The sequence below is a fragment of the Calonectris borealis genome, chromosome 28 (assembly GCF_964195595.1).
Source record: "Calonectris borealis chromosome 28, bCalBor7.hap1.2, whole genome shotgun sequence".
Lineage (NCBI taxonomy): Eukaryota > Metazoa > Chordata > Aves > Procellariiformes > Procellariidae > Calonectris > Calonectris borealis.
In genome coordinates this window covers 4296315-4320740 of record NC_134339.1, presented here as the reverse complement: position 1 = coordinate 4320740, position 24426 = coordinate 4296315, and the positions used below count along the sequence as shown (strand labels likewise).

General features: G+C 67.9%; 4 protein-coding genes across 14 annotated transcripts; 3 read left to right on the top strand and 1 right to left on the bottom strand.

Moving 5' to 3' along the window:
• The first annotated feature begins 1396 nt into the window (after positions 1 to 1396).
• Positions 1397 to 6506, top strand: ADAMTSL5 (ADAMTS like 5). The gene is given in 13 exon segments (XM_075175216.1): positions 1397 to 1455; positions 2438 to 2501; positions 2584 to 2744; positions 3163 to 3223; positions 3305 to 3413; positions 3509 to 3636; positions 3717 to 3840; positions 4456 to 4539; positions 4992 to 5049; positions 5051 to 5297; positions 5381 to 5624; positions 5896 to 5967; positions 6049 to 6506. Coding segments are annotated over 13 exon segments (1725 nt in total). The 3' UTR covers positions 6363 to 6506.
• A 4171-nt stretch (positions 6507 to 10677) lies between these two features.
• PCSK4 (proprotein convertase subtilisin/kexin type 4) lies at positions 10678 to 19846 on the bottom strand. Of its 6 annotated transcripts, XM_075175727.1 has the most exons (15): positions 18593 to 19846; positions 17925 to 18123; positions 16124 to 16228; positions 15938 to 16033; positions 15652 to 15780; positions 14883 to 14959; positions 14661 to 14749; positions 13924 to 14096; positions 13632 to 13844; positions 13280 to 13380; positions 12810 to 12913; positions 12529 to 12646; positions 12139 to 12318; positions 11731 to 11855; positions 10678 to 11381 (listed from the first exon to the last, which is right to left on the bottom strand). In XM_075175727.1, the coding sequence occupies exons 2-15, from the start codon at positions 17997 to 17999 to the stop codon at positions 10810 to 10812; spliced, it is 2157 nt and encodes a 718-aa protein (XP_075031828.1). In that variant the 5' UTR covers positions 18000 to 18123; positions 18593 to 19846; the 3' UTR covers positions 10678 to 10809. The 6 variants fall into 6 exon arrangements, with proteins under 6 accessions (XP_075031828.1, XP_075031829.1, XP_075031831.1 ...); XM_075175728.1 differs by having other exon boundaries at positions 13641 to 13844; positions 17925 to 19846; XM_075175730.1 differs by lacking the exons at positions 15938 to 16033; positions 16124 to 16228 and having other exon boundaries at positions 17925 to 19846.
• Positions 16975 to 21643, top strand: REEP6 (receptor accessory protein 6). Of its 3 annotated transcripts, XM_075175735.1 has the most exons (6): positions 17012 to 17150; positions 19846 to 19939; positions 20213 to 20351; positions 20634 to 20802; positions 21050 to 21117; positions 21567 to 21642. In XM_075175735.1, exons 1-6 carry the CDS (start codon positions 17036 to 17038, stop codon positions 21582 to 21584), a joined length of 603 nt encoding a protein of 200 aa, XP_075031836.1. In that variant the 5' UTR covers positions 17012 to 17035; the 3' UTR covers positions 21585 to 21642. The 3 variants fall into 3 exon arrangements, with proteins under 3 accessions (XP_075031837.1, XP_075031836.1, XP_075031835.1); XM_075175736.1 differs by lacking the exon at positions 21050 to 21117 and having other exon boundaries at positions 16975 to 17150; positions 21567 to 21643; XM_075175734.1 differs by lacking the exons at positions 21050 to 21117; positions 21567 to 21642 and having other exon boundaries at positions 20634 to 20909.
• A 266-nt stretch (positions 21644 to 21909) lies between these two features.
• C28H19orf25 (chromosome 28 C19orf25 homolog) lies at positions 21910 to 24222 on the top strand. 4 transcript variants are annotated; one of them, XM_075175738.1, is made up of 3 exons: positions 21910 to 21970; positions 22792 to 22964; positions 23049 to 24222. In XM_075175738.1, the coding sequence occupies exons 2-3, from the start codon at positions 22817 to 22819 to the stop codon at positions 23243 to 23245; spliced, it is 345 nt and encodes a 114-aa protein (XP_075031839.1). In that variant the 5' UTR covers positions 21910 to 21970; positions 22792 to 22816; the 3' UTR covers positions 23246 to 24222. The 4 variants fall into 4 exon arrangements, with proteins under 4 accessions (XP_075031839.1, XP_075031840.1, XP_075031841.1 ...); XM_075175739.1 differs by having other exon boundaries at positions 21960 to 22038; XM_075175740.1 differs by lacking the exon at positions 21910 to 21970 and adding an exon at positions 22285 to 22300.
• Positions 24223 to 24426: the final 204 nt, after the last annotated feature.

The window sequence follows — 24426 nt, the reverse complement described above, 5'->3', positions numbered from 1 at the left end:
GCGCAGGCGGCCGTGCAGCTCCTGCTCCCGCTCCACCTGCATCGGCGCGAGCCCGGCAGCCCCCGAGGGAACCCTCTGGATCCGGGGACCCCCAGCATGTACCCTCGGGGATGGGAACCCACCCAGCACCCCAGGAAGGCGGGAGAAGGGGCAAGGGCAGGGCTGTGGGGCTGTGTGGGGTCCCCACGGGCATCGCCCCCCCCTCCCTGGGGACTTTCTCTGTGTCCCCCAGACTCACCCTCTCCCCGATGCCCACTGCGGCGAGCCGGGCGTGCGGGATGACCTTTGCCGCGTAGACCCTGCCGCTGGCCACCTCCGTCAGCTGGTAGCAGCGCCCGAAGGCCCCCTGTGAGGATGATCCCGCGGGAGTGAGCAGCCCAGCACCCCGGGACAAGCCGAGGGGCGAGAAGGGGGTCCCGGGTGTTGGGATGCCCAGTTACGTGCCCTTGCCTGGGGCTGAGGAGCCCAGGGCACCCGGCTGGTGCTGGCCCCAGGCACCTGCTCTGCTCTGGCTTGGTCCCAGCGTTTCCCCGCTGCCTCAGTTTCCCCTTTCCCACAGGGGTTGTGGTGGGTGCCCCTCAGAGCAGGACACCTCGGGGACCCCCTGCAGCCCTGTGGGGTGCTGGCATGTGACACTGCCAGCGGGAAGAGGGTGCTGGCTGGGGTGAGGGGCTGCCCGGGGGTGCAGGGACAGGGCCGACGCGGGGGCGATGGGGGATTTACCTCCCCCAGGAGCCGTCCCCGCTTGTAGAGCATCCCGCTGCCCGCGTCCTCGATGTACCACCCGGGGAGCTCATCCCCTGCGCACCCCCGGACCATCCTGCCTGCTCCGCTGTGCCCTGCAGCGGGGACACCCCAAGGGACACCCCCACCCTGGCACCGTAACCCCTTCGGCTCTGGGCTGGGGGTACCTGGGGCTGCCCCGTGGGGCCCAAGGGTGCTGGGTGCGAGGGTGCTGGGTGCTCTGGCTGCATCTGCCAAGCACTAAGCGGGGACCCTTGGGGATGCCCAGCATCGGGGGGACCGGGAGGGTCCCGGATCAGGATGAGACGGGGTGGGGGGTCCCATCTGCCCCTTCCCTTCTGCATCTGGGACTGGTGGGGTCCCAGGGGGGGCGCCCCCCCCGGGATCCCATCAGCCCCCCTCGCCCGCCGGAGCTCCGGGCCCCGAAGGGTTAACGAGCGGCCGGGGAGGGCTGGGCGCACCTTTGGGGCTGGATATTAATAACGCAGCGGGGAGGGACGGGAGGCGAGCGGGAAGGGAAGGGGGGGGAAGCCTCGCCCGGCCCCCCCCCGGAGCTGCGCAGGCGATGCCCGATCGTCCCGGGTCCCCCCTCCCCGTCGCCGAGACGCCGGACCGCGATTGAGCCGCCGGGACGCCACGGACGAGGGGCGGCATGGGCGGGTGGGGGTGTCGGGGCGGCCCGGTCCCCCGCGGGGGACCCCACGGTGCCGGGTAAGGTCCCGATTTCTGTTTAACCCCTCGCGGAACCCCGAGACACCCCCCCCGCCCCCCACGTCCCGCCCGGGGTCAGCTCCGCTCCTGCGGGGAAACTGAGGCACGCGGTGCCCCCTCGCCGGCATCACCCGACCCTCGCCGAGTTCCGGACCCCCCCCCGGGAGCGACGGCACCGCGACCCCCGCCCCAATCCCCTGCCCTGCCGGGGGGACCCAGGAGTCCGGGGCTGCGGGCGGCCACTCGCGATCCCCGGTCCGCGTAGGAGCTGCGCGGCGGGAGGAAATCGGCTCGGCCGGGGGATTCCCCGACACGGGGCTGGGACCCCTGCACCCCCCTGCACCCCCCTGCAACCCCTGCAGCCCCTGCACCCCCTTGCACCCCCCTGCAGCCCCTGCAGCCCCTGCAGCCCCTGCAGCCCCTTGCACCCCCCTGCAGCCCCTGCAGCCCCTGCACCCCCGGGCTGGGCGGGTTGGGGTGCTCCAGGGTCAGGCGCTTTGGGACCCGGGGGGGACCCCCCGCTGCCCCCCATCCTGCTCGCCCCATGGCGGGGCCGGATCCGGATCAGGGAGCGACACGGAGTCCCGGCCCCGCCGCGCAGGTCTGGTCCTGTCCCGGCAGGCAGCGAGCCCGGCCCGGCTCCCCGCCGCGGGGCCGTGGGTGCGGTGGTGCCGTCTCCCGTGCCCGGAGCCTCGTGGGCACGTGTGCGGGACGTGGCATCGCCCACTCGGCTGTGCCCACCCGCCTGGCCCCGCTCGCGGCCGGAGACCCCGGTGCTGCCGCGTGGCACCGGACCCCACATCCCCGGCTGGTGCCGCCGGCGGCGGGGACCCTCCCGCTGTGTCTCGTCTTGCCTCCATCTCGCCTCCTCCCCCCTCGCTGGGGTCCCCGTGGGGGCCGCGGCGGTGGCACCGATGCCGGGATGCAGGTCACCCCGCTGCCGGCCCCCCGGTCCGGGGCTCAGGGCTCTCTGCTCCCGCAGGCGGCCGTGGCGGCTGCTGCTCCTGGCCTGGCTCAGCCTGGGCTGCGGCATCGGCACCGCGCAGGTGAGGGGTTCGGGGTGCGCGGCGGCACCCCCGGGCTGCTCCAGGCCGGCCCCGGCGCTGAGCGTCACCTTCCTCCATGCAGGGCCCAGCCCTGGGGACGCCGGCGAGGGTCCCTGAGCCCCCAGCCCCTGCTCGGCCCCGCCGGCAGCCGGCCCAGGGCACCTGGGGGCCCTGGGGACCCTGGAGCTCCTGCTCCAGCTCCTGCGGGGACGGCGTCGCCCTCCGTGCTCGGAGGTGCCTGCGGTGAGTGGGGGACCGGGCAGCATGGCCCCCCCCGGGGTGTCCCCACTCCCCCACACCCCCCGCAGCACCCACACCCCGTCACGGCTCTGCCACTGCCTCCGCACGTGTCCCCGCAGGCCCTCGGCACCGCGCTGCGCCGTGGCCAAATTCAGCCTGATTTTGGAGGGGAAGGGATTGGGGAGGATGGGGGGAGCCGGACTCTGCCGCCCCCATCCTGGGGTGCAGCTCTGGCAGGATGCGGCCCCATGTGGGACACCGTGGTCCCCGCTCCTGCTCCCCCGTGGGGATGCATCACTCCCAGCCCGGTGGCTCGGTGGCTTGGTGGCGTCCTGGCCCCGGAGACGGGGAGGGTCCCCGAGGGGGACCGTGCTCGAGGGGACCGTGCCCCGACCCCACCGCGCTGACACTGTGGCCACAGGTCCGCTGAGGAGGAGCCGTGCACGGGCGACCCGCGGCAGTACCGGCTCTGCCAGCTCCAGGTGAGCGTTGCGAGGGCCACGGCACCGGCATGGCCGGTCCCGGTCCGGGTCCCATGGGGCTCCATCCTGCCGCTCCCGCAGGGCTGCCCCGGCGGCTCGGTGCCCTTCCGCGCCATGCAGTGCTCCCTCTACGACAACAAACCCATCCTGGGCACACCGGCACGGTACCGCTGGGTGCCCTTCCATGGAGGTGAGTCCCGGGGTGGCCGGCGGCATCACCGGGCTGACCGGGGGCCACGGCTGCCACCGGCGTCACCCCCTTCCCTTCCCACCCGGCTCCGGCAGCCCCCAACGTCTGCGACCTCAACTGCCTGGCCGTGGGGCACAACTTCTACTACACCTTCGGCCGGGTGCTGGACGGCACCCGCTGCGGCCCCGGCTCCCCGGACCTCTGCGTTGGCGGGCGCTGCCTGGTGGGTGCATGTGGGGCCGGGACCTCCGGGACCCCCAGCCCTGACCCCCCACCCTGAGGCCACGTCTTGGCTCCCCGCAGAGTGTGGGTTGCGATGGGATCCTGGGCTCGGGCACGCGGCCCGACGCCTGCGGCCAGTGCGGCGGCGGCCACGACACGTGCCTCTTCGTGCACCGGCTCTTCCAGGGCGCGGACCCCTCCTCCGGTGAATGAACCATTGCCCCGGCCCCCTCCATGGGTGAATGCTTTGGCTCTTGGCTCCTCTGTCCTCCCGACCCCCGTCTGTGTCCCCAAGGCATCGCCCGGGTCCCCCGTCACCCCCTCCCCTCTCCATCTGCCCCATTGCTGCTGGCGCATCGTCCCTGGTCCCTTCCTGTCCCCAACACGCGGGGACAGGGACAGCGGGCTCAGAGGAGACCCGTCACTGGGGTGATTTTGTCTTGTTGCAGAGGGTGTCGCTCCTCCGGGGGCTGGGTGGGGGACCTCTGGGGGGTCCCTGGGGGCACCCAGGGTCCATGTGGTCCATATCCAATGTCCATGGGGTACCTGGCCAGGCTGCAGGACGATGATGCCCCTGAGGACAGACAGCCCCGGGTGGCACCCGAGGGCCCCCCAGGGCCTTCACTGGGTGCCCCAGATGCCCCAGCACGTGGGGCCCGGCTGGGTTAATGCCGCTGGTGCCTGGGACGGGGCTGGGGCTGCCCCAGACCCAGAGCTCCTCGGTGCCCGGTCCCCTCCCGTCCCAGCCCTGGCCCCCCCGTCCCCACGCTGTCCCCTCGGACCGTGCCCCAGCTCTGCCCTGACTCTGCCCCCCTGCCAGGTTATTTTGGGTACATGAACGTGACCAAGATCCCGGCTGGGGCCACCCACATCAAGGTGACGGACAAGAGTCGCAACTACCTCGGTAGGACGCGTCCTGTCTCTGTCCCAGTCAGTCCCAGTCCATCCCAGTTGGTCCTGGTTGGTGCCACCCATGGGTGCAGGCAGGGCAGGGCAGGGGGTGGCTGTGCCGTGCCATGCTGTGCCGTGCCGTGCCGGTTCCCCCGCTCGGACGCTGTTCGGAGCATTGTGGGTTCAGTGAACTTGCTGGCGCTTGGGGCACTTTTCCAGAGGCCGTGGCCGTGGGTTTTGGGAAGGGCTGAGCTGGAGCGGGGCCAGGCCAGCCACCGCGGGACCAGGACCGGGACCCCCGTCCCCAGACCTCCCAGTCCCCCTCCTGAAGCAGCCGAGGCCCCATCCCCGCCGGGACCAGGGCCTGGGGGCTCGGGGGGTTTTGCACACCAGGGTTTGGCTCCGGCTTGGGACCGAAGCCAAGTTCTTACAAGAAAGCAGATTTCTGCCGAGCCCCGACCGCAGCTCTCCCAGCCCACGCTGCCCTCCCCGCTCGGGGAGAGGCCTCCGGTGGGGACCCAGGCTGCCCCCCAGCCCCAGCCCAGCCCAGCGCGGGGGTCCCAGGGACCGTGCGGTGCTCGGCCCCCGGACGCGCTCCCTCCCGCAGCCCTGATGACGAGCGATGGGCGCTACGTGCTCAACGGGGACTGGTCCATCGCCTGGCCGGGGCCGTACGAGGTGGCTGGCACCCAGCTGCACTACGCCCGGGCTCCCGACGGCACCGAGAGCCTGGAGGCGCCCGGGCCCACCGATGAGGATCTGCATGTGATGGTGAGGGCGGGGGCGGCGCGGGGATGGGGGCAGCCGGCCCCCGGCCCCCATCGCTCCCCTTAGCTCTGCCCCTGCCCGCGCAGGTCCTGCTGCAGGAGCCCAACCCTGGCATCGAGTACGAGTTCTGGCTGCCCCGTGGGCACCCCCAGCCCGGCCGTGGTGACGCCAGCCCCCTGCGGCAGCCCCAGCCCCGGGGGGCCGGCAGCCCCCCGCCCCGGGAGCCCCCGGTCACCCCGGCCCCTGCACCGCCACCCCAGTCCGGGGGCTCTGCCACGGAGCCGCCACCGAGAAGCCCCCCTGGCCGGAGCTGGGCCGGGGCTGCCGCAGGTGCCTGCTCCCCCACGGGGGTCCCCACAGGCCCCCGCACCCCTGGGCTCTCTGCTGTGGGGAGGGTCCTGGAGAGCCCCAGGGGTTCTCCATGAGATGGGAACCCCAAAAAAGGGCCCCCTGACTTAACCCTCCCTGGGACCCCTGGAGCCTGGCGTGTCCCCTCTCTCCTTATGGGATGGGCCCCCATGCCCCCTCCCATCGCCGCAGGGGGGTTTGGGGGTGCCATGTGCCATCTCCCCCTTAAACTGCTGCAGCTTTGCCCTCGCAGGGCGATGCGGGAGGTGCCGCCCGGCCAAGGGACGCTCCCAGCGCATCCGACACTTCTGCCAGAGCGACTTCGGTGAGCGCGGGGGACGGGGAGGGGCTCGGGGCGATGCTGGGGGACGTTCCCGGCTCAGGGTGCCCCGTTCTCGCCCCGCAGTCTTCCAGGGCCGGATCCTGGCACGGCGCTTGGTGGGGCAGGAGACGCGCTACGAGGTGGAGGTGAAAACGCCGTATCGGCACCGCTTCCCGCTGGTGCCCCGGGAGTACGTGTGGGTGCCCAACACCTGCGGCTGCCCCCCGCTCCGGGAGGGCGGCGAGTACCTGCTCATGGCGCGGCGGCACGTCAACTACGAGCGCACGCTCAACCGCATCCTGCTGCAGGACGACGGCTACGCCCGGCCATGGACGCCCCGCGAGGACCGGCTGGTGCGGGAGGCAGCCCGGCACTGCCCCCAGCCCCGGCCGCCCTGAGCCCCCCCCTCGGCTCCGTTGCCTGGGGAGGGGGCGGCTGACGGGACCCCGAGGGCGAACCCAGGGGCTGGAAACGCTCCTGCCGTGCGCCGAGCCGTGGCCGTGGAGGGGCCGGGGTGCCCAGGGCCCCCCGTCCTGCCCTCGGCCCCGTGCTGGGCATCTCGCCGTCCTTGGGGTCAACTTGGCTGCAGGGGGGTGGGGGGGTGGAGGAGGGTGGTAATTTATTTTTTTGCAGAAAATAAACCTGTGTATCACCTCGTTTGCCGCGTGCCCCTTCCTGGCTGGAGCTGGCTCAGGGTGCCCCATGCCCTCCCCACCCCAGGGTGCCCCATGCCCTCCCCACCCCAGGGTGCCCGGGCAGGGGGTCCCCTCCTGCGTCCCCGTGCTGAGCCCCCGGAGCAACGCACCCTCCCAGCAGCGTGTCCCTCTCATGGCCACCCGCCAGGCTCTGCCTTTCGAGGTCGGGGACCTGCCGCTTATCTCTTTTCCGGCGGAGGCGAGCGGGTCCCTCCCTGCGCCGGAGCCCCCTCGCCCGTAACCCAACCCGTGGGCTGGCGGGCGCAACCGCGGGGCCCGCGCGGGGACGGGACGTGCCCGGGGGTGCTGTGGGGACGGCCACAGCGGGAGCGCTGCGCTGGGCACCCTGGGGTGCATCACCCGCTCGGGGCTCCCGGGGTGGTCTTGCACCCGTCTGGGGTGGGTTTGGAGCCGGTGCTGGGGAAGGGCTGAGCTCTTCCAGCTCGTGTCACTGGTGACTGCTCCCAACTGGGGCTGGGGCTGCAGCTGGGGGGGTACCTGGGGTGGGTGCCCTGGGGTGCCCCGAGTGGCAGCTGGCAGCCCAGGAGGGTCCTTAGCATAACGGGTAATTAATCACCAGGAGCCAGAGATGAGCCCTGGGACCAGCTGGGGTTCTGTACTGGGCTCTCCAGCTGGTCCCAGTAACACCTGCGTGCTGCTGGGTGCTCTGGAGCACGGGCAGAGGCACCTTGGGGTGATTAGGGCTGGGAAGGTGCCTCCACCCTATAAAAGTGCCCCCTCCCACCCTCCATGGCTGGTTTGGGGCTGGAGGGGGGTTTGTCCCTGGGTGTGCTGGCTGCTGTGCCCTTGGGGTCCCTGGGGTGGGGCAGCACCCCCAGCTCCAGCGGCTCTTTTGGAGCGAGCGATGCCCGGCAGCCCCGGGGCTGGGGCTCTGCGCTGTCACCTTCAGGCATCCCGTGCTTGGGGTGTCCCTGTCTGGCTGTCCCAGCCATGGCAGATTTGGGGACAGTCACCCCGCGTGCAAAAAGACCCCGCAGGGAGAGCAGCGGGGAGCTGGGGCTCTCGGCCACCAAGGCTGGGGCTCGCTGGCGGGCCAAGAGCCGGCAGAGAGAAGGGGACCGGGGGGAGCATTGCCCGCTGCGGGGCTGGGACCCCTGGGAGCGTGTCCCGTGTCCCCCCGTGACCCCCAGGAAGGGCCGGCTGGCGAAGCTGCGTCTTGAAGGGGAGCGTCGCAGGCCGGCGTCTGCTCCCCTCTGCTCTGGGGAAAGGGGTGAGTGTGTCCCCCCCCGGGGCACCCCCTGCCTGGGGAAGGGGGGGGTTGCCCCAGGCTGTGCTGAGGGGACCCCTCTGTCCCACAGAGCCCGCGAGCCCCCTGTTGCAGCTCTGCTATAAGGGCGCCTACTTCTCGGGGCTCCCCATGGATGAGTGCCAGGACCCCGCTGCCCCCAGCCTGTGAGTACATGGGAGGGGGTCCCCACGGCCCCCCCAGTCCCGCTGCACCACCGACCCTCTGCCTTCCTCCGGCCAGGCTGGTCCCCGCAGTCCCGGCGCCCGGCAGGGATGGTCCCCGGAAGACCCGCAGCATGCCGGAGCGCACCCTCGTCCTGGAGCTGGTGAGCTGGGGGGGTTCGGGGGGGCTGTGGCCGCGGGGCTGGGGTCTGACTCTGCTCCCCGCCCTGCAGGAGGGGACCCTGGTCTGCTCCTCCGTGCTCGCCGGCTGGCGGCGAGGCGCCGCGGCCACCTTCACCACGGTCTTCCAGGGAGACCCCTATGAGGTGGGTGCCCATGAGCCGGTGTTGGGACAGCGGGGTGCTGGGTCCCCAGGGGGGGCACAGAGGGCTGTGACTCAGGGCTGTGAAGAGCCACGGTGTCCACGTGTCCTCTGTGCCCGTGTCCTTCCCCAGTAGCCGGAGGGGCAATGGGCCCCAGGGGCTGAAATCCCAGGGGAGAGGGTGGCCAAGAGACCCCTGGGATCCTGCTTGGGGTGCTGGCCCCCCTCTTGGGGGTCACCTCGGTGTCAGGACAAGGGTGCTGGTGGTTTTCTGGGGCTGCCTGGAGATGCTCTTCCCTTCCAGGTCCATGTGAAGCTGCGTCCCCACGTGCAGCAGTTCCTGGAGCGTCTTTCCAAGACCTACGAGGTACCCAGAGTCCCCAGGGTGTTTCCCCCAGGGTCTGTAGGGTGCTGCTGCATCAGCGTGGGGGGGTCTCGGGCAGCCTGTGCAGGGACCTTCACCTGCTCCCCCAGATCTTCATCTTCACAACTGCGAAGCAGGACTACGCCGAGAAGGTCCTGGATGTGCTGGACCCCAGGAAGAAGCTGATCAGGTGATGGCCTTGGTGAAACCCCGCTGGGGACCTCCCCTGTGGCAGGGACTGGTCCCCACGGGCTCTGCCTCCCCCTCCAGGCACTGCCTCTCCCAGCGGGACTGCGTCTGCGCCCGGGGCTGCTACTGGAAGGACCTGACCCGCCTGGGCAGGGACCTGGCCAAGACGGTGGCCCTGGACCACGTCATCCAGGGCTTCCCCGCCCAGGTACCGGCAGTGCTGGCTCTCGGGGGGGGGGGGGCAGGTTGTGTGCACCGGGAGCACCACGGCTGCGACGGCTCCTCCATGGCCAGCGCTCGCCCTCTCTCCCCAGGCTGCCAACTGGATCCCAGTACCGAGGTGGTGGGGGGATCCACGGGACGAGGAACTGCTGCGCCTCACCCCGCTGCTGGGACAGCTCAGCCGGGTGGTGAGAACCGGGGGGCTGGGGACAGGGAGGGGACGGGTGCCCTGGGCTCCTGGGGCAGGGTGGTGCGAGGTCCCCCGGACCCCGCTCCGGGCGCAGCCCTCCCCATCCCCGTCTCTCCCCGGGCAGGATGACGTGCGCACCGAGATCCAGCGGCGGTTCCCACACCCCAGGCTGCCCGCCGAGGACTAGGCCAGCCCGGGCAGAGGGGAGCGGGCTGGAGAAAACCCCTCGGAGGGGCCGGTGGGGCTCACACCGCTGCGGGGGAAGCCGTGCTCCAGGCCCTAACTCACCCCGCGGCGCTGGGCTGGAGGGTGTTTCGCCCCCAGACCCCTCCCTTGGTGTCTGCAACCGCACTCCGCTCGCCTCCCCCGAGGCGAGGCGCGGATCCCAGCCTGTCCCCGGGGCTGGGGGGTCCCAGCGCGGAGAGCCCCTTGCTCTCAGCTGCCACGTGAGGAAAAGCTCCGTCCCGGCTCCCTCCTGCCTGTGCTCTGTACGGTCCGGCCAAGGGCTGGTTTCAGGGGTGATTATACGCTTCGACAAAGGTCTTGCTCTCTTTTCTAGCTCCTCAGCTGCGCAAACACGCCGCGCTCGGGGACGGCACAGCCGGTGCGGGGGGGACAAACCGCCCCCACCCTACCGTGCCGCAGCCGCGTCCCGGGGCAGCCGGGATCCCGCGGTTGGGAGGCTGAGCCCCGTGTGGTGCCCGGTGCCCCTGGGAGGGCCCCAGCTGGCAGCAATCCCCGTGCCCGTCCCAGCCCTGCCTGGTGCCGCGCTGCGTGCCGGGGCGCAGCTGCCGCTGTGCTGCTGCCAGCCCTAATGGGACAGCAAGGGCGTTCGTCCCCATTAATGTGGCGGCGGGGGAGCAGGGAAGCCGTGGGGTGCAGCAACCCTGGAACCCCTTTTTTAAGGACTAAAGGCTGCTGGTAAACAAGAGCCAGGGACTGCACCGCCGCAGCGGTGCGGGTCCGGGCTGTCCTCCCCGAGCAGCAGTTCGGAGTCCGGCTGCCTCTCCCCTGCCGAAAGCTGTGGGCTCGCGGCTAAGCTCGTGCTGGAGGAGCTGGCTGCGGTCACTCGGGTGCAGCTGTTTGGAGAGAAGCCACGTCTCCCCCTCCCCACGGCCCTCCGTGCCTGGGAAAGGGCACAGGGCTCCCGGCCACTCATCCCGGCCCTTCTGGAAATAGCTCCTCCGCAGCAGCGTGCCAGGCCGGGCCTCCCGGCACGGCTCAGGTCCCTGGGGGATGTGGGGGGACGAGCCAGGCGGGGAGGGGAGCCACCACCCGTTTCTCTGCCCATGCACAAAACAAGGGTGGGATCAGGCCAGGCGCTGCCGGGAAGGCGCCCTTCCGAGAGGGCGGTCCAGAAAGGCAACAACCGCTTTATTTTGGAAGCCGGGTGAGGGCAGCTCTGCCTCAGGCTGGGATCCAGCCACCTGTGTCCACGAAGTCCAGGCTGGTGTCACGCTGTCCTTCCAGCCCGGGGACAGCAGGAGCCACCTTTCACGACGCAAAAGGCCACACGGTATGTGACATAGAGGACGGCTGAGAGGATCAGGCCGCCGCAGATGAGGACAGGGAGAAGGTCCCCCTGCAGCCCCCCCTCGGGGGGGAAGCCCTGCAGAGGGGAGCAGGAGTGGGCGAGCTCGTCGAAGGTGCAGGCGGGGGGACAGGCCGAGCAGTTGTTGGCCGAAGCGCCCTGGCACGTGTAGCAGGAGGGGTGGCAGCTGGCACAGACACGGGCCGCGTTCGCGGCGGCGGCTCTCCGGGTACGGCCGTAGTAGCGTGGAGGGCAGTAGGCCAGGCAGGAGCGCTGGTAGGCGTACAAAGAGCTGCCGCACTCTGCGGGGGGACGGTGGCGTGAGCCAGGCTGCGGGGCCCGAGAGCGCTGTCCCCTCCTGCCCAAGGACGCACCCTCGCAGGCTCCCTGCGCGTCCCGCCTGATGCACTCGTCCACGGGAGAGGCTGTAAAGCGCCTGGCCGTCACGTCCTCGTCTGTGCCGTGGAGGTGCAGGATGAAGCCGGTCAGCAGACCTGGGGGCAGGAGGGACAGGACTCGGTACTGACGGCAGCCGCGTTCCCACCCTCCAGGGTTTGGGATCCGCAAGCTGGTGGATGCGGGGCTGGAAGCTCCGGGGCCATATGGAGGAGAGCAAACCATGCCCCCTTCCTGGCTGTGTGCTGGCCGGAGAGACCCTCAAAACGAACCAACATGGCCCTGCAGAAAAAGAGGGCTCTAGCCAGACCCCGTGCCCGGGAGGAGCAGGAAGAGGACAAGGCAACAAGTGGCTAATCAAAGAGGAGGAAAGAAGAGGCAAGAAAAACCAGGCACTGGGTGACCTCGGTGAATGGGGTTCACGCCCCCGGGGCCCTGGACACCCACCTGTGTTATAGGCATCGCCCTTGTTCTCTAGCCGGAGCGTCCAGGTCCCGTTGGGGTTCTCGTCCCAGAAGTGTGTGGACATGAAGGTCCAGTCCTTGTAGCCCTGCTGGCTGGTGTCGTATGGGCTGGAGGAGAGGAGAGGAGAGCCGGGAGTGACAGCCCAGGCGCTGGTGGGGAGGGATGCAGCCCCTAGAGTCACCCTATGCTTGGTACAATGGGGTGGGGGCCACGGAGGAGCCTTGGGCACGGTGAGCCCGTTCCCTGTGGGGACCCGAAGCACCCACTTCAGTGTGGGGGAGAGCCTCCTGGCCCCGGGAGAGGCTGTGAGAGGAGGAGCCCCCTCTGCTCCCCAGCAGCTGCTAAGTCTCATTGCAACGTGCTCCCTGTGAGCTCGCAGGGCGCCCTTACCGCATGGTCACCAGCATGGACGTGGTCCCCATCGGGCTGGTCAGAGCGATCACCAGGTCCCCCCTGCGGCTGTAGCTCAGAGAGAGCTGGACCTGGACGTGCTCCAGCGAGTGGATGTGCTTGGTCCTCCCCAGGCAGAAGGAGATGTCTGTAGAGACGGTGAGCTTGGAGCCGATGTTCCTACCAAGCACAAGACAGAGGTGAGGGCATCCCTTCCCCCTCCGAGGGCATCCTGCCCTCCACCATGACCTCTAAGCACAGCCCTGTGGTTACAGCAGAAGCCGTGCAGCACAGACCACTTTCTGGAAAGCAATGGGCACATGAATTTGCTACAAGAAAGTCCCTGTGTGAGCTCGCATGAGGTCGGACCCAGGGGATGTTGTCCCTTACCGGGGGGCGTGAAGAGCCTTGACCGAACACCTCTGCTGAGGCCGAGTTCCTGTCCATGCCTTGGCCATCTCCACCAGCAGACCAGCGTCCAGGAGCCCGTAGCCATAGTGGTGGCTCACTGCAAAGCAGATGCCACCCAAGAGAGGACACTTGAGCCCCTCTGCACTGAGAGAGCACGGGGGGCTCCTGCCCCAGGCCTGCTGGCAAGGAGTTTGAGGGGCAGCGTGTCCCCCCGCAGCCAGGAGCAGGCAGGGCAGGCAGCGGCTGAGCCCTGAACTCACCCTTGCGTCCGACGCCGTTCACGGCCCAGTCCTCTGCCTGCAGGTGAGCAGGCTTGGAGGCCCTGATGACAAGGTGCTGCAGGTCACGCCAGGTCAGTGCGGGGCTGGAAGCAAGGAGGACTTGGAGACAGAGGTCTCTGCTTTGGGTTAGCTTTTGAGGGTGAAATTTGGCTCTTCTAACTTCTGACGTGGGTAAATTAGCTGTCTGGGTCCAAGCTGGTCCCACCACAACCGTTTTCACTGCCGAAACGGGAGCAACAGAGACCTCCAGAGGACAACTCTCCTCCTGCCTCTGGCCGCTCTCCCGTGGTGTTCTGAGAGAAGAGGCTGCCCCACCAGAGCCTGGGGAGACCTCAGCTCCACACCCCCAAACCTCCCTGCTAGCAAAGTCCCTCTTCCTTGTCCCTGCAGGGCCCTGGCGAGTCACCAGGTGCTCCCTGGGGACTGTCCCGCTGCCACATGGCACCTACTTGGCCTCCAGCGCGAGGGCTATCATTCCCGCGGCCAGCGGGGCCGAGGCGGAGGTGCCCGTGTGCTTGTCGGTGCAGCGGTGGTGCAGGTCAGTGGTCACCTGGGGGGGAAAAGGAGGGGTCTCGGCACCGTTGCCTGCTGTGGAGCAGAGGGCAGGACTGGCTGGAGTTGGGTAACTTCAGTCAATGCTCCCTCCGCGTCTCTTCATGCTTTTTGGGGTCTAATGCAGACACTTTAATAAAGCCTCCCTCTCCCTCCCCAGGTAAGGAGGGCTCGGATGAGCCCGCTCTGTGCTGGGAACCGGTGTCCGCCCGAGGGTCACGGCTCCGGCAGAGCCGGCACGGCACTCACGATCTGCACCTCGCTCGTGGTCCTGCTGCTGTAGGTGGTGGTGAGGATGGCGGAGCAGCCCTCGCTGTACCAGGGCCTCTGGCCGCCCGCCAGGACGCTGCCCACCGACAGGGTGTAGATGCTGTTGGCGTACCCGTCGCAGTTGCAGTTGTCGTAGTTGATCCCGCCGTTGCCGGAGGCCCAGATGAAGACGGAGCCGAGGCCACCCCGTCCCTGGCAGCGGGGAGGCAGAGGGGGGGTGAGCAGGGAGTCCTCGTGCCAACGAGGTCCCCGGGGCCAGCGCCGAGCTTACTTTGGTGGCCCCTCTGTAGAAGGCCTCCGTGGCCAGCACGCCTGGCCCATCCACGGTCTTCCCGTCATCCTCGGGGCCCCAGCTGGCGCTGTAGATGTGGATGTGCTGGGAACGCAGGCTGAGGGACTGAGCCTCCACCATGTCCGTGATGGGACCGTCCAGCATCCGCACACCTGCAGGGCCAGGACGAGGAGCGGCAGAGCCCGAGAGGCGGCAGCACTCGGGAGGCCACGCCGGCTCTGGGTGGACGTGAGGCTCGCACACGCCACGTGAACATAAGGGCTGAGCAGCGTCTCGTCAGCCCCCACTTCACCCCCACGGTTGCCTTGAGCACCTTTCACATGATGCTGCCCTAAGCAGATCAGGCTCCCGCAAGTCTGTGCGGCCGCTGCCCTGAGCTCGTCCCCAAAGCTCCTCGTTAAGCCCTTTGCAATTAAGCCCAGTGAGTTCTCCTAGCTTTTAACCCCATTTGCCACATTCCCTCCCGCAGGGGAGCCCGAGCCTGCACGGTGCTGGTGCTGCCTGCCGGAGCCCCGTGTTGGGGTGGGCGTTAAAACCCCAGTGAGCACCCAGCCCGGCACCACGGCCGGGTGTGCGGTAACACCGCAGCACCCTCTACCCCCCTGCAAGCCTCCGGTTCCCCCCAGAGCAGCCCTGTCTGGGGCCATGTGTCCCCCCAGCGTGCCGGATCTGTTTCGTGATCCCCGTCCTACCAGCACGTGGGAGCAATGGCTCACCTCCGACTTTGGCGTTGTACGCAACGCCTGCTCCGCAGATTCGGTTGTTGGCTGCAGCCGCCGCTTCTCCTGCACAGCGTGTCCCGTGCCTGAGGGGCAGAGTTAGCACGTGAGCCATCCCCTGCGAGGGGTGAAGGGGCCTGGGACAGCGTCAGCCCCCCGAGAGATAAAGCACCCAGCACAAGGAAGAGATTTGTTGGACAGTCAGCTGGCAAAACTCACCGGTTCTCGTCCCCGGCGGCGTACCTGGGCTGGGGATCGGGATCGTTGCTGTTGAAGTCGTAACTTGCCAGGGGGTCCTATTGCAAAAAGAGGCACTGGCATGAACAAACTGCTTTTTGGCGTGGGTTGTGACACCTCGACATGGGCTCCTGGCGCTTTGCTCGGTGTCTGGCAGCGTGGATCGCCCTGCCTGCCCGCGAGCTCGCTGCCTGCCCAGCCCGGAGAGGGCAGGGGGGGCCCTTCGCACCCAGCAACTGCGTGGGCTTAACCTGGAGTAGTGAAACAGGGTTTCACTAACGGAGCGTAACTTTGCACGCCGCTGTACTGCTGCAGCGTACCCAGGCTCGCGTTCAGTGAGAAAGCACAGCACGGCAAGTCACCCGCGGGTGAGCCTCCCCGGCTGCGCAGTGAGGACAGAGGAACTATAAACCACCGAAACGATGTTGTTATAAACAACAACTAACATTTACCTATTCTCTCCTCTCGGCTCTCGGAGCACGTGAGGGCTTACCAGCTTTACTGGCTTTGCAGCTTGCTGTAATTACATCTATTCTGGGGGCTTGAGCGTGTACAAGTTCTAACATTTCCTCGATGTGAAAATTCACTGCAGGAGACACCAAACCTTTTGATCCAGCCACGGAGAGGCTGAGTTCCCACTGCAAAGTCCCACGGGCGGGATGAAAGCACCAGCTCCCACCCTCCCCTGGAGACAACACGCCCCGAAGGAGCCGGTTCCTGCAGCCCGCGCTGCTCAGCCCGTCGTAGTTACGTAGTTGGCAGACAGGTCCGGGTGGTCCTTCTCAATCCCATCATCCAGGACGGTCAGCACGACCCCCAGGCCGGTGTACCCTTTGCTCCAAGCAGTCAGGATGTTTAGATCGGGATTGATGTCATTGTTCTGGAAAACGGATTAAATTTGATCAGCCGCTGGGCAGCAGGCTGCGGGTGACCTTCAAGGACTCTTCTGCTGCCTCATCACTGTCAGCATTAGTCCTGTTTACGGGTCGGGGAGGCGATTTGCTCGAGGATTAGAAGACAGCGCAGCAAAATCTCACCATGTACCACTGTTTGTGGAACCAGGGATCTGTTGGCACCACGCTGACGCTTCTCTTCGTGCGCCTCTTTACGGTTTGCTGCTCAAACCAGAGGACCTGGGTGGGAAGCAGAGTGGTTGGTGTCAGGCAGAGCCTGCCCAGCGTGGCGTGCGGTAGCCTCGCTCCCTGCAACTGCCTTCTCCCTACCTTTGGCTCTTTTGTCAGGCGCATATTCCAGCCCCAGTGTCTGCTTAAGGCTTTCTGCCTGGTGCCGCGGTGTTTGAAATGATAATAAGGCTCTCCCTCCATCACCTGCAGGCGCAAAGAGCTCTTGTAAGAGACGGTTTCTAGACAAGCAGCTGGGCTGGGGACGCGTGTGCCGGCTCTACGTGGGCCGCAGAGATCAGAAAGATGCATTCCATGCGAGCTGTAGGCGGCAGGACGAGCAGAGAGCACCATTTGGAGAGGTTTGTGTGTGCCTTCGGGTTTCCTCGCTCACCCGTGCGCACACAGAGGCCGTTAGCAACCTGCAACCCTTCTGCTGTCATCCGCGTCCAGCGGTTTAGAAGCACTAGAGGGAACGATCTAATTTAATTTTAATTTTAAAATTAAACCAGTGTCCCGCCGTGGGACACACCGTGGGGACGAGCGGAGGGGGACGCCGGGTGGGACGAGGGTGTGTGGACAGGAGGTGCTGGGCTCCCCCCGGCCCCCGCCTGCCCCGTCGCCCTCCCCGGGCAGGGGGGCGGCCCACGGGCACCGACCAGGCCGCACCTGGCCCAGGCAGAGCAGGCCGTGCCGGCGGGCCAGGCCCCCGGCCTCCCGCGGCCCCACCGCCACCCGCACGGCCCAGCTGCTCAGGTAGACGCGGGGCTCGGCGGGGCCCGGTGGGGCGGCGGCGGCGACCACCACCAGCAGCCCCAGGAACAGCCCCAGCGCCGGCCCCGGCCGCGCCGCCATCGAGGCCTGAGAGGGCTTGAGCGGGCGTTGCCATGGCGACAGCGTCGCCCCGCCCCGCCCCTCCCGGCCCCGCCCCGCCGCCGCATTGGCCCGCGGCGGCGCGAGGCGGCGGAGGGGACCGGGGGGGGTCGGACCGGGACCGGGGCCGCCGCCGCAGCCATGGGCACGGTGCCGCAGCGCCTGCAGCGCCTCCTCGATCGCCCCGGGCCGCTCGGTGACCTGCTGGGTCGCCTGGAAGCCCGCACCGGCGTCCGGCGGCTCTACCTGGCCACAGGTGCGACCGGCACCCCCGGGACCCCCCCCGGGACCCCCCGGCCCCGCTGCCTTCCTGCCCCTGCCGTTTGGGGGGGGATGTCTCCGAGGGTCTCTCCGCTTTCCTGGGGAGCCCTGGCAGCCCCTCACCGTGACTCTGGGCTCTGCGGGAGGGCAGGCAGGGCCCCCCCCCCTCCGGTTTGGGGGCTGCTGGGTGCGCTCGGAGCGGGGCCGCGCTGGGGTGGGGGCCGGGGGGATGCCTGGGGGGCGGCGCGCTGCCCGTCCTCGCCTTCGGTAGGTGCGAAATCCCGCACCCCGACCCGAGGGGAGGCACACCCCGAAACCCACGGGGTCTGCGTGTCGGGGGTCTCGGCCAGACCCTCAAGACCCCCGAGAAGCCTGGCCCTGATGGAGGGGGGTCCCCACTTCCTGATGGGTGAGCCCCCAAAATGTGGCGGGTCAGACCGGGTGTCGGGGACTCGCCTCCCTCCCCGGCGGGAGGGCAGAGGTCCCGCCATTAACCAGATCCTGTTTGCTCGTTAATGAGAAACCAGCCGGCATCTCCCCGGGGAGCGTGGTCCTCCCGGCGTGACGTGACCCCTCTCCTGTCCTCGCTGCGGCTCTGACCCTCGGCCCCGTGCCGCTCTCTGCCAATTTACGACTTGCCTGTCCGCGTTCTCCGATTCAGTATTTTATATAAAACCTCCCAGAGGGGCTGGGGGTTTGCCGGTTGCCCACGTCCCGCCAGGCGCTTCCGCTGCCTTTCGCCTCCCGGTGCGATTTCCTGGTCCTTTACCTGCTGCAGGGCTCGTTTTCCTGCTCCGAGGGGGAAAGGGGTCTGTGAACGGGCATGTGCGTGGCAGTCGGGCATCTTCCGAGCAAAACGGTCCCGGGGCTTTGGTCGTGCTCGGGTGTGATGGACTTTTGGGGGTGGGTGAAGAGCGGAGGCACCGCTTCCACCAAAGAGCGATGGTCCCGTGTTCTCGGTCCCTGTCCTGGAAAGGAGAAGCTGCTGCTAAACTAAAACCACGCGATTTCTCCCTCCCCTGGCTCTGGAGCAATTCCTAATTTGTCTTTGAACCCAGCAGGGTCGGTTCCGCATCTCTGGAGCCAGTAGTGACCCGCGGGCTGCAGTTTGGAGCCCATCTCGCCTGGCCTCTGGGCAGCACAGCCAGGTCAGCCGTGCGGTGGCTTTGGCTGGGTAAAAATCATCCCGGAGGAGGACGGTGTCCCCTTCCCAAGGCCTGGGGCCAGGCGGGCTGGCCATCACACCGGCCGCTTGCCCTTGCTGGGACAGGCACCGTGGGGCGGCTCCGGCTGCCCCCCTCAGCAGCTCTTCTTTGTAAGCGAAGCCTTTCACTTGTTTTTTTGCTGTTACATAAATTTCTCTGGGGGCTAAACTTAGCCCGTGAAATCCCTTCTAAGACTCTGGGGGGAATGAAACCCAGCGCTGCCTGAACCTGCCTGTTAGTTTTCCTTGAAGGGAGGTTTGTGATTCCTCCAAAGCCGCGTTACTCCTGCTTGTCTCCTATGAAAGACCCAAATCCCTGTTCGTGCCCGGAGCCGCGGCTGCCCCGCACCGGGGGCCAGAGCAAGGCGCAGAAATGCTGCGGTGAGCAGAGCGGGGATAATCCGTCCTCCGAGCCCGAGCAAGGGCTTTCCTCTAATTCACCGGCACAGACAGGTTCAGTCCTGGCTTTCCTGCCCGCTGCAGGGCAAGGCGCTTACGTGGATGGAGGAGTTTGTAGGCAGGGTAGGGGAGACGCTGCTGGGCTGGGACAGTAAATGCCCTCGACGCCGGCTCTGCCTGTCCCCAGGCTGCTTTCCTGCGCCCTGCCTCTTCGGGGTCTGTGTTTCGGCTGCCTCAGGCAGGCTGGGAGGGAGCTGCTGGGTGCTGAGCCCCTGCGTGGGCGAGGGCTGTTCGCTGTGGCCGTGGTTTCAGCAGCAAGGGCTCCTTGCCCCGGCTTCCCCCGTCTGCTGATCCAGCCTCCTGCAAGCGTCTGAGGGCCGAGCAGGCTCCAAATGACCAAAACCATGGCTTACATTTAATTTTAACGATTTAATTTAATAACAGGGAAGCGGGATTGGATTGCTGGTTCTCAGGGGGCCGAATCCTTAATGAACAGTGGCTGCTCAGCACAAGCGCGTGCAGGGGATGTGTACAGGGAGCAGAAAGGTGACGCAGGCTCTGGGAGCACGGCTTGTCCTTGAACAGTCGTTATCAAAATGCCAAGTGGCTCCGAGCCCTGCGGGTGGGGGAGAAGCCGAGTCCCTTCACTTTGGACTGTAGGTGTGTGTTAAAGTCTCCGCTCCCAACGTCTGTGCAGCCTTGGCCCGGGTCCAGGCTGGTGACGGGTCAAAAGCACTACGAGTTTGTTGCCGTCAAGTCCCTTCCAGGCCAGGGAGGGGACAAACGGTGACGGGGCCAGATCGTGGCTCCCTTGGGGATGAGGGAGCGCCTCTACCCCACGACAGACTCTGCCGTGTGCTGCGGCTCGGCGCGGTTGTGTGAGCGGCGTGTTGAGCACCTCAGTGGTCTGGTGTGTGGAGGATCATACTGGAATTAATTGGGGGCGGTCGTTATTCCCAACTGGAGGGTGCCGGCACGTGCCTCTTCTCACTACTGGGATGAGAAACCTGCTCAGCGAACCGAGGGTCTCTCCTCGCCATCTCGGCGTCGGCAGGTACATGGCCGTCCCCTCTGTCCCCCCCGGCAGGTTCTGTGGCGTTCCTGGGGCTGTACCTGGTGTTCGGCTATGGCGCCTCGCTGCTCTGCAACCTCATCGGCTTCGCCTACCCCGCATACGTCTCGTAAGTACCAGTGTCCCAGCCCAGCCTCCCTGCAGCGCCTGGAGAGCGTTCCCTGCCCTTAGCTGAGGGTCTGCCTGGTAAATGAACAGGCAGTTGTGGTCAGGAAGCTCTTGAGGTCTTCCTGAAAACACTGGGACCTGGCACGGTCCCGGCTTGGGGCAGCAGCACCCGGTAGGCAGGTTTGCTGCAGGGTTTGGAGGACTTGGGAAGGAGGTGCCCACCCTGGCAGCAGGGCTGCAGCAGCAGCAGCGCCCGTCTCCTCTCCTGCCGCAGCATCAAAGCCATCGAGAGCTCCAGCAAGGAGGACGACACCACGTGGCTGACGTACTGGGTGGTGTACGGCACCTTCAGCGTAGCTGAGTTCTTCTCCGACATCTTCCTCTACTGGTTCCCGTTCTACTACGCTGGGAAGGTAATGGCTTTGCCAGGGCCAGAGTCCTCTCACCCAATGGCTGAACTTGGAGGAACCAGTGGTGGTGGTGGCCGTGGTGGGGCCACAGTCCATCGTGGAACTCCCCACAGTCCTGGTACCTCCAGCCTTGGAAGCTGCCTTTGGGCAGGGGCAGAGCCAGGCTGGGGGGGACTGGAGCAGCTCAGCTGCTGCCCTGTCACTGCCCTCCTTCTGGGGGCTGCCCCGCTCGGCCCCTGCCTGCCCTGCCATCTTCCAGCTCTGGAGCGTCTCTCCTCCCCGCAGTGCCTGTTCCTGGTGTGGTGCATGGCCCCCGTGTCCTGGAACGGGTCGCAGGTGCTCTACCAGAACGTCATCCGGCCCTGCTTCCTCAGGCACCACCAGACCGTCGACAACGTGCTGGGCCACCTCAGCACCAAAGCCCTGGACGCGGCCTCCAGCGTCACGCGAGAAGGTAACGTGGGTCCCCCGGTCCCCGCTGTCCTGCTCCGTGTCCAGGGCAGGCGGCTTTCCCTGGAGCACAGCCCGGCTCCGCTGGGACTGGGGCAGCTCTCGTTTTAAGTACCAGCAAGGGACCGTCTCTCCGTGACCGTGCTCTCACAGCCACAGCCCCGTCCCCCCGCGGTGGCAGGAGCCGAGCGGGGGGGTTCGCTCTCCCCCCTCTGTAATTCTCTCTCTTCTCTTTGCGCCTCGCGGTCCAGTCCTGCAGACTCTGATCAGCAGCAGAGCCCGGCTGGTGGCCGAGGTGGCACCGCAGCTCAGTTTGTCTGTATGTAACAGCCGCGGTCCCCGCTGCCGCTGAAGGGAGAAGGGGCCGTTCTGCCTGAATCGCCCCGCCGCAACCACCGGCCGCTTGGCCGGATCCTGCGGACGGCTGCGGCCAAACCCAGCTCCTGCTCTTGCAGACGCCGGCGTGGTTCACGCGCAACCGTCCCCTTCCTCCCTTGGCGTGGGTAGAGCAGGCGCTTTCCCTCTTGCTTCTCCGTAGCCAGAACCCCCAAGCCGTGCGTCTTCCCTCGGCCCCGCCGTGTTCCTCAGCGCCGGTGCTTCCATTCAAAGCCCACCGCTTCGTTCCGGGTGCAGGCAGCTGCCCCGGGGAAGGCAGGAGCTGCCTGCCAGCCCCTCTGCTGCAGCGGGAGAGGGAGGGAAGGGGATGGTGACACATGGCCACCGGTTGGGTGGCCGCTACCTAAACGCCCTCCTCGTGTCTCCCCGTAGCCTCCAGAGCAGCCCTGAACCTGGCGCAGGACGCGGAGAAGAGAGAGTGAGAGGGGCCGGTACCGGTACCGGCACTGCCAGCCTGGGCCTGGGCCTGGGCCTGGGCCTGGCCTTGGCCTTGGGCCTGGGCTTGGGCCTGGGCCCCGCTCGGCCGGGTACGGCCGAGCGGGGCCCAGGCCCAAGCCCAGGCCCCACCGCTGCTGCCCCCAATAAACCCCCGGGAGTCCCCGGTGCTCCGCCTCTCCCGTCTCCTCCCTCCGGCGTGATACCGCGCGGCTCCTTTAAGAGCGGGGGCGCGCGGTGCCTTTAAGAGAGAGGGCGGTGGGGCGGGGGGAGGCGCTTCGAGATGACGTAGCTGCGGGGGCGCGGCGGAAGTGAGGCGACGGTGGCCGGGAGGAGCGTGGGTGAGGAGCGTGGCGGGGCGGTGTCTGTCTGTCCGTCCGGCTGGTTCAACGGGCGGCGGAGGGGCTCGGTCTGTCGGTCCTGGGGGGGTCAGGGGGGCTCTGTCTGTCCGTCCTAAGGACGGGGCGGGGGGGGGCTCTGTCTGTCCTGGGGGCAGGGGGGAGGGAGCGGGGCGTCTGCCTGTCCCGGAGAGGTGAGGGGGGATCGGTCTGTCTGTCCGTCTGGCTTAACGGGCGGCGTCTGTCAGTCCCGGGGGGGGGGGGAAGGGGGGCTCTGTCTGCCTGTTCTGGGGGTAGGGGGGACGCAGCGGGGCGTCTGTCTGTCCCGGAGAGGTGGGGGGGGGGGGGGGGGGTCTGTCTGTCTGTCCGGCCTGGGGACGGGGTGGGTGTCTGTCCGTCCTGGGGCAGGGAGCCGGGGAAGCCTGTCTGTCTGTCAGTGATAGCGGGGGGCGGAGTTGTCTGTCTGTCTGTCTAACAGGCAACGAGAGGGCTGCTGTCTGTCCTGGGGCAGCGAGGGGGTCTGTCTGTCTGTCTGTCTGGGGGGAAGTTGGTCTGTCTGGGGCGAGCAGTGTAGGGGTCGGTCGGTCCGTCTGTCCGTCGAGGGGGGAGCAGTGTAGGGGTCGGTCTGTCTGTCTGGGGGGGAGCAGTGTAGGGGTCTGTCTGTCTGTCTGGGGGGGAGCAGTGTAGGGGTCTGTCTGTCTGGGGGGAGCAGGGAAGGGGGAGGTCTGTGTGTCTGTCCGAAGGGCAGCGCGGGGGGGGGTCGGTCTGTCTGTCTGGCAGCCGGGGTGGGGGCAGCGCAGCCCCCTCATCCCGCCCCCCGCCAGCCCCCGCGCATGAGGCCGCCCCGTGATGAGCTCCAAAGCCAAGCGGGTGCTGCCCACCCGCCCTGAGCCCCCCAGCGTGGAGCAGATCCTGGCCGACGTGCGGGGCACCCACCCGGCCGACCCCGTCTTCCTCCTCCCCGCGGAGCCCTGCCGGGACCACGGCCCCTCCCCAGGTGAGTCCCCGGGATTGGGGGGGAGAGAGCAAGGGGGGGGCTCCGCCAGCCCCGGCTGAGCCCCCCGGCTGTGCCCCCTGCCAGGCTCCCCTGGCCCCGCCAGGCAGGAGGCCGCCGCGGAGGAGAGGGAACGGCTCTACCGGCAGAGCCGCTCCTACGTGGAGATGAACCAGCGGCTGCAGGAGTCCCGGGAGCGGCTGCGGGAGCGGCGCGAGGAGCTGCGGCGGGCGGGAGCGGCGCTGGAGCGCGGCATTTCGGAAATGAGGCAGAAAGCTTTCTGAGGGCGGCAGCCTCCGTCCGGGCGGTGTCGGTGCTCGGGACTCCTCTCCACGGGCACCCTGGACTGTGCTGGGTGCCTCGGGAACACGGTTGCGGTTTCGCTTGCCCAAATCGGGAGTAGAACTGATTGCGTTTGATTTACGGGAGGATCTGGCGTTGCCGCGGCTCGCCGGTGCCTCACCGGCGCGGGAGAGGGCCGGGGCTGTGCCGCCTTGGCAGCCTGACCTTTCCCCGGGGAGCGGCGGGACCTGCTGCCCGTGCCGGCGAGGAGCTGTCCGGGCGCGGCGGCAGGTTCCCGGTGCGGGGGGGAAAAGGCTCAGCCCCCGTCTTTGGTCCCTGAACTCGATGCCCTTGTCCCCGGCGGGTGGCATGTCGTCTGCGCCCTCGCGCCGTGGCTTCACCTATGACTTTTCCATCTGGTACTGCCCCGAGGACGACCATATCGCCTCCCGCATCTCGGAGCGCTTGAAGAAAGAGGGTTTTCGGGGCTACACAGAGCACCAAGACCAAGTGGCCGGGACGTCTGTCATCCTGACCGCCATCGAGGTCATCCAAGCCAGCCGGGTGGCCATCCTCCTCTTCTCCGCCAAGTCCCTGGGCGACCCGTGGTGCCAGCGTGTTTCCCAGTGGAACCTGTATCACGTCATCCACTGCCACGGGACCAAGATGATCCCCGTGTGCGTGGGCGTGGAGAAAGCCAAGGTGCCTCGCTTCCTGCAGCACCTCACTGGGCTGGAGTACCAGACCGAGTTCTTCTTCGACAGGCTTGTCAACACCCTGAGAAAATCCCGCTCGGCAGCCGCCAAAGCGAAGAGCTGAGGGACCGTGGGGGGCTGGGGGCCGGTTTTTGCAGCCTGTTTGGGGGCCGGGGCCGATGGCGGGAGCAGAGTTGTCCTGTCCTGGTAATGAAGGTGGTGGGACCGGGTCACCCCAGCGCTGGGGATTGTCACAGATCTCATTAAAAACCCTTCTCGGAGAACTGAAGATGCGACTTTCTGTCCGCACTCCCCCGCGTCGCTTGCTGAGCAGGGGCTGAGATCAAAGTAAAACCCCAGGGCGCACCGGGGTCGCTGTGGGTGATTTTCCACCCTCTCAAGGTGTTCGCTCTGCCCCGCGGGCGCCTCTTCCCCTTCCTGCCCCCCCCTTAGGGACCTCCTCTGCCTCCGTGCTGGTTCGGCGTGGA

Coding starts and splice junctions, on each gene's coding strand:
- PCSK4 (XM_075175727.1), bottom strand. CDS start 17,999: ATGCCCGACTGCCACGCACATGCCCGTTCACAGACCCCTTTCCCCCTC. Junction 14,750..14,882: donor GCCGCCGGGGACGAGAACCG/GTGAGTTTTGCC, acceptor TCTGCCCCTCAG/GCACGGGACACGCTGTGCAG. Junction 12,319..12,528: donor AAGGCTCTTCACGCCCCCCG/GTAAGGGACAAC, acceptor TGTGCTTGGTAG/GAACATCGGCTCCAAGCTCA.
- C28H19orf25 (XM_075175738.1), top strand. CDS start 22,817: ATGAGCTCCAAAGCCAAGCGGGTGCTGCCCACCCGCCCTGAGCCCCCC. Junction 22,965..23,048: donor GGACCACGGCCCCTCCCCAG/GTGAGTCCCCGG, acceptor GCCCCCTGCCAG/GCTCCCCTGGCCCCGCCAGG.
- REEP6 (XM_075175734.1), top strand. CDS start 17,036: ATGGGCACGGTGCCGCAGCGCCTGCAGCGCCTCCTCGATCGCCCCGGG. Junction 17,151..19,845: donor GCGGCTCTACCTGGCCACAG/GTGCGACCGGCA, acceptor CCCCCCCGGCAG/GTTCTGTGGCGTTCCTGGGG. Junction 19,940..20,212: donor GCCTACCCCGCATACGTCTC/GTAAGTACCAGT, acceptor CTCCTGCCGCAG/CATCAAAGCCATCGAGAGCT.